Source organism: Lolium rigidum, chromosome 2 (assembly GCF_022539505.1).
Source record: "Lolium rigidum isolate FL_2022 chromosome 2, APGP_CSIRO_Lrig_0.1, whole genome shotgun sequence".
NCBI lineage: Eukaryota > Viridiplantae > Streptophyta > Magnoliopsida > Poales > Poaceae > Lolium > Lolium rigidum.
Genome location: NC_061509.1, coordinates 156145415 through 156152703, shown reverse-complemented (window position 1 = coordinate 156152703; position 7289 = coordinate 156145415). Strand labels below are relative to the sequence as shown.

The 7289-nt window shown below is 43.2% G+C and overlaps 1 protein-coding gene across 1 annotated transcript; it reads left to right on the top strand.

Annotated features, from left to right (window-relative positions):
• Positions 1–824: 824 nt before the first annotated feature.
• LOC124687524 (auxin-responsive protein SAUR36-like) lies at positions 825–1695 on the top strand. Its single transcript, XM_047221300.1, has one exon. The coding sequence runs from the start codon at positions 880–882 to the stop codon at positions 1465–1467; it is 588 nt and encodes a 195-aa protein (XP_047077256.1). The 5' UTR covers positions 825–879; the 3' UTR covers positions 1468–1695.
• Positions 1696–7289: the final 5594 nt, after the last annotated feature.

Genomic DNA, 7289 nt, shown 5'->3' with positions numbered 1-7289 from the left:
GGAGTAATCCAAGTGACATCTTTTTAGTACAACTCATTGTTAGGAAGATCCAAGGGTTTAGACCATTTTTGCATCGTCATGAGCAACTAAAAAAATCTCAGTTGTAACCATATCAGGGCATTGGGCAACCCGGCCCGAAATTTCTGAGCATGGTCCTGGAAATATTGGCCCGGTAGCCGGGCTATGTGAAAAAGCGAAATAGGGAAGACAAGTCGGCCCGTGGCCGACTGGATTTTAGGCTTTTTGGTCGGGTCAGGGCCTAGGCCTAGTTTTCACGCATCTGGCTTTCTTTGGCCTGAAGCCCAGTCCGGCCCAAAGGATGTCCAAGTCTACTTGTAACCGATGTTGCGTCAAAGGATATCTCATATGTTGCAACTCATGACATGCACTTATCACGGAGCAATTCTTGGTAACCTTTGGGCGACCAAACACACTCACCAGGTATCAAATTCCATGTTTGACAATTTGGTGCCTTATAAAAGATGGAATATTTTTCAGTATGGCGCGACATGTCGATATCGAGACACATGTGTGATTTTGGTCAATTTCATACCCATCGGATCAGTTTATTGAACTCGGTCTTTCAGAGGCGCTCAAAGAGGTATGATATACGTGTATAAAGTGAGTGTATGTACATATTTGTGACTGTTTATAATGAGTTTGAAAAAAAAGAAGCTAAAACCACGCAGAAAACGCTCAAATCTGAGTGCCCGTAGGCATAGCGACACCCGCACGCCAGCTGCAGAGTCTCCATCTCCCCTGTCATGCCCCCTCGTATAAAACAACCCATTGTCACGCTCCGTTTGGCCTCGCCACTCCTTGCAAAAAAACACAGAACACAATTACGCAGCACAGGAAAGCTAGCTAGCTAGTACCTGCATGATGGCAAGCCGGCATAGAGGCTTCCGGATCGGCCGGAAGCTGCTCGGCCTGTGCCGCTGGGCGCTTTCCCACCGCCGGCGACGCCGCGGCGGCGGCTACCTCCGCCTCCAACGCTGCCAGCAGCTGGGAGGCACAGCATATAACTCCCCCGCGGCCTTCGGGAGCGCCAAGAAGCAGCAGCAGCTGGTCGTGCTGCCGCGGGACGAGCACGAGCCACGGCGGCGGGTGCTGACGTGGGGGCGGTCCCTGGCGCGCCGGATGAGGCTCTTCCCACGGCGTGGCAGCGCCGGCGGCGGCGGCGAGCGGCTCCTGGAGGAGGAGGCCGCGGAGGCGACGACGCCCAAGGGGCAGGTTGCGGTGTACGTGGGCGGCGACGGGCCCGGCGGGGAGTCGTCGATGAGGTACGTGGTGCCCGTGGTGTACTTCAACCACCCGCTGTTCGGGGAGCTGCTGCGCGAGGCCGAGGAGGAGTTCGGCTTCAAGCATCCCGGCGGGATCACCATCCCGTGTGCGGCCACGCGCTTCGAGCGCGCCGCCGCCGTGGCCGGCAGCTGCAGCGGCAGGAAGGTGCCAGCGTGGTGGTAGCACGTGTTTGGCGATCTCATGTACAGTACATACCGACGGACGTGATCCATCGAATAGGCTTGGGATATGTGGTTTGACTTTTTTTTTTATGCGCCACAAGTTTAGAAACGGAAGGTGTACAAAATGCAAAGACATCGAGTCTGTAAATTTTGGAAGATTCTATGGGCGGGAGTGACTAATTCTGATCGAGAACTAACCTAATTATCATGAAGCTGTAGTTGTGACTCATGGCTACATGGATCTTAAATCAATTCAACGCGAGTATTTTTTTTAGTTATAAATCATGTTGCATGTTGTAAAATCTGAGTTGCAAACTTGTGGGCTGGAAAAATCCCAGCTGCAACCCAGATAGCACGAATTGCAACGCAATTCAACGAGGGAGTTGACTGAAAATAAAGCTAAATCTTAGACTAGTCATAGTGAGAAGTAACATAGACTACTAACATGCATATGTTACTACTCTATGTTACTACGTATATAGCGGGTAGTAACATATGTGTGGTATCATGCAAGGTTAAATTTATTAGGTTGGAGACTCATCTTGTATTGGAAAGTGTGATGTTACGGTAACATAGTTAGTTACCACCTCAGTTCCTTTCTTCATTTATTATCATGACATATCATTAAAATATCTTGAAACGTGTGATGTTACTACCTATGTTACTCCCATTATGAGTAGCCTTAGTCGATGGAGAATTAGTGATATATAAGCCCGTGGTGCCACGAATTTTAAAGTTCGCTGGCTAATTAACTTGTGGAGGCTTGGTAACACTTTTTTGAAGAAAAACACCTCGGTCTAACTTTTCGACATGTGCGACGGGATTGATAGGGCGGGAACTAAATTTTTTGATGCATCATAGATAACTAGCTTATTTAGAAAGAAAATAAATGAAGAAAGTTGACAATTGAAACTTTCCATTATGAAGAGAGACCTTTGAACTTCCATTTTCTTGTATGTGGTGGTCTTCAAAATGCAGATCTATTCAAATAATTTCCAATTGGAATAATTTTCAAACTGTTCGAGCTGCTCCCATGTTCCCAAATATGTGGCATACAAATCAAAATAAAAAGTCAATGATTTGTAATTTTGACAAACCATATAAGAGGTATGAATATTTACAATGCTAAATGAATACTAATATATCCAGCATAGGATATATTTTCATAGTATGTTTATTCGCTATTGTTTTCATTGATATCGTTTCTATATGTTTGACCAAAATTAGAAATAATTGATGTTTTGGCTGAATTTATTCGCCCTGTGTCTAGAAACGGAGGTAATATACCGGTAGGATGACTACGTCTTATAATTTTTTAGATGCGTCATAGATAACTGGCTTGATTAGAAATAAAATGAGAGAAGAGAGTTAAGTACTAGTACATAAAACTTTCCATTTTGAAGGGCAACCTTTGACCCTCCATTTTCAATATGTCATGGCGGTTTCACATTGCACAAATTAAGGCTCGTTTTGCTCCGACAGCTAGCAGTTTAATTAGCACCCTTAATTAGCTTTGCTTAGCTATAGAGCAAACAAACATGAGTACAATAAAAGTGTGGCAAGCGATGGCTGTTCTCCCGTGTCATTTACGTGTTATGCTAATGTCACAATGGTTGCATGATGGGTTTTGCATAAGTTTTGATAGGGGGATGTTAGAAATAGTCTTCGCCATTTTAATGTGCACCGATTGTGTTAAACATATAAGGCATATAACGGTATAGAAGGCAATAACTTAACTGCACCGTATCACGTCGTGATTGAGTTGTATTATAAGCTGTTGCATCTAATCAATTGATCCATCAGTCCGACCTAAAATAGAGGGGCGGTTATTATATTTATATTTAACACTTTTCCTCACGTTTAGTCTATTTTAGTTCTTAACACTGGATTGGATTGGTGTAGGTCGCATAATATTTTTCCTTTGTTTTTAATTCTGCGTGAGCATAGTCTTTTTGACTCGCGACCTCATAACTCTAATATCATAATGAATTAATGCACTACCCAATAATTCCAAAAGTTAAATAGTACTCCCTCCGTTCCTTTCTATAGTGCCTATAGATTTTTGGCATTTATTTTACAATATAAGACTGTAGTTTGACTTTTTTTTAATTACCCCCTCCACCGGTCAACTCCCACACGACATGCATGAAAAAAATCCATACAAAATAGGAAATAATTAATTGAGATTCCTAATGCATGGTCCCAAGGATGGCTTAGATTTAGGAAGCAATGTTTTCCTTTCCTTAATTAAACCTGGATGCACATATATGGAGAGTCAACTAGAAAGATTCGTAAAATTTGTTATGGTAAGCTAGGAAGTTATCGATTTTCCTAATTTTAGTCTGATCGTTCAGCCAGGGGGTCTTGTGTAAAAAATACTTTTTCACTAATTTTCGTGCCAAAAAACTATATGCACTATAGCTAGAATGGAACAGAGGGAGTAAAAAGAAAGAATTGGTCATTACACTCTAACATGAAGTACTTCGGTCGTCCTTGGGTCCTTTCTAGATCCCGAGGGCCACGATCAATTTTATCAAGTGGGAGTACGTACTCATAGTAACCCACTAAACACCACACTAATCAGCACTCTAGTCCAAACTAATCAAAATCTGACGATGGATCCATGAGCGTGCACGCATTATGATCGTCAAACTTAATTCAACTTGAGCAAGCCACATTACCATCAGGATGTGGGCCATTCAACTGGACTAATCACCAACTAATTCATCGGTCGATGGTCACAAGTTCCCTTAATTTGTGTAAAAAAAAAAGTTCCCATAATATAATCGGCCGCTGATATGATGCGGCTGCAAGTGCATGCCGTGTATATTGCTCAAATGGACGATATAATCGGATTATCTATTGATTGAAGTGGTTGGCGATTATGTCAGTGGCAGCTGCGAGATCGTTTGTTTACTTGTGGTTGACTCGCTCTGCCAGGCGCACGTGATGCTCGGTCGATCGAACGCTTCTAGCCGCGTTCTTTAAACTCGTTTTTTTGTCCGGTGAGTGTTGATACGGTGTCCAGCGCCTCGAGTCCGTCTCCGCCCCACAGGGGACGCCCTGGGGACGCCAGACACAACGAAAAACGAGGCGAAACGACGCGGGCCTGATGTCTACGGGAGCTTTTATTCTTGTAGACAGTGTTGGGCCTCCAAGAGCAGAGGTTTGTAGAACAGCAGCAAGTTTCCCTTAAGTGGATCACCCAAGGTTTATCGAACTCAGGGAGGAAGAGGTCAAAGATATCCCTCTCATGCAACCATGTAACCACAAAGCAAGAAATCTCTTGTGTTCCCAACACACCTAATAGGTGCACTAGTTCGGCGAAGAGATAGTGAAATACAGGTGGTATGAATAAGTATGTGCAGTGGCAACGGCACCAGAAAAGTGCTTTGCCCAGGACAGTAAACAAGCAGTAGTAACGTAGCAGTAGTAACGCGATAGAAACGAGTAAACAAGCAGCGATAGCGATATTTAGGAACAAGGCCTAGGGAATAGACTTTCACTGTGGACACTCTCAACTTTGATCACATAACAGAATAGATAAATACATACTCTACACTCTTGTTGGATGATGAACACCATTGCGTAGGATTACACGAACCCTCAATGCCGGAGTTAACAAGCTCCACAATTCAATGTTCATATTTAAATAACCTTAGAGTGCATGAAAGATCAACACGACTAAACCAAGTACTAACATAGCATGCACACTGTCACCTTCACACTACGAAAGGAGTAATAGATCACATCAATACCATCATAGCAATAGTTAACTTCGTAATCTACGAGAGATCACAATCATAGCCTACGCCAAGTACTAACACGATGCACCCACTGTCACCATTACACCGTGCAGGAGGAATAAACTACTTTAATAACATCACTAGAGTAGCACATGGATAAATTGTGATACAAAATACATTGCAATCATAAAGAGATATAAATAAGAACTTCACTATGCCATTCATAACAGTGAATAAGTATTCTGTGAAATATAGCCTAAGAGACCCACACGGTGCACACACTGTCACCTTTACACACGTGGGACAAGGAGTCTCCGGAGATCACATAAGTAAAACCCACTTGACTAGCATAAGGACATCTATATTACAAGCATCATCATATGAATCTCAATCATGTAAGGCAGCTCATGAGATTATTGTATTGAAGTACATAGGAGAGAGATGAACCACATAGCTACCGGTACAGCCCCGAGCCTCGATGGAGAACTACTCCCTCCTCATGGGAGACAACAACGTTGATGGAGATGGCGGTGGTGTCGATGGAGGAGCCTTCCGGGGGCACTTCCCCGTCCCGGCGGCGTGCCGGAACAGAGACTCCTGTCCCCCAGATCTTGGCTTCGCGATGGCGGCGGCTCTGGAAGGTTTCTCGTACCGTGGCTTTTTTCGTCTCGAGATTTTAGGTCGAGGGGCTTTATATAGGCGAAGAGGCGGCGTCAGGAGGTCGAAGGGGCGCCGACACTATAGGGGGGCGCGGGCCCCCCCTTGGCCGCGCCGGCCTAGGGTTTGGTGGGCCTGTGCCCCCTCTGCGCGGTTCTCGTGTGTTCTGGATGCTTCCGGGCAAAATAGGAACTTGGGCGTTGATTTCGTCCAATTCCGAGAATATTTCGTTACTAGAATTTCTGAAACCAAAAACAACAGAAAACAGGAACTGGCACTTCGGCATCTTGTCAATAGGTTAGTTCCGGAAAACGCATAAATATGACATATAATGTGTATAAAACATGCGAGTATCATCATAAAAGTAGCATGGAACATAAGAAATTATAGATACGTTTGAGACGTATCAAGCATCCCCAAGCTTAGTTCCTACTCGCCCTCGAGTAGGTAAACGATAACAAAGATAATTTATTAAGTGACATGCTACTAACATAATCTTGATCATACTATTGTAAGCATATGTAATGAATGCAGCGATCAAAACAATGGTAATGACATGAGTAAACAACTGAATCATAAAGCAAAGACTATTCATGAATAGTACTTCAAGACAAGCATCAATAAGTCTTGCATAAGAGTTAACTCATAAAGCAATAAATCAAAGTAAAGGTATTGAAGCAACACAAAGGAAGATTAAGTTTTAGCGGTTGCTTTCAACTTGTAACATGTATATCTCATGGATAATTGTCAATATAGAGTAATATAACAAGTGCAATATGCAAGTATGTAGGAATCAATGCACGAGTTCACACAAGTGTTTGCTTCTTGAGGTGGAGAGAGATAGGTGAACTGACTCAACATAAAAGTAAAAAGAATGGTCCTTCAAAGAGGAAAGCATCGATTGCTATATTTGTGCTAGAGCTTTTATTTTGAAAACATGAAACAATTTTGTCAACGGTAGTAATAAAGCATATGAGTTATGTAAATTATATCTTACAAGTTGCAAGCCTCATGCATAGTATACTAATAGTGCCCGCACCTTGTCCTAATTAGCTTGGACTACCGGATCATCGCAATACACATGTTTTAACCAAGTGTCACAATGGGGTACCTCCATGCCGCCTGTACAAATGTCTAAGGAGAAAGCTCGCATTTTGGATTTCTTGCTTTTGATTATTCTCAACTTAGACATCCATACCAGGACAACATGGACAACAGATAATGGACTCCTCTTTAATGCATAAGCATGTGGCAACAATTAGTGTTCTCATATGAGATTGAGGATATATGTCCAAAACTGAAACTTCCACCATGAATCAAGGCTTTAGTTAGCGGCCCAATGTTCTTCTCTAACAATATGCATGCTCCAACCAATAAGGTGGTAGATCTCTCTTACTTCAGACAAGACGAACATGCATAG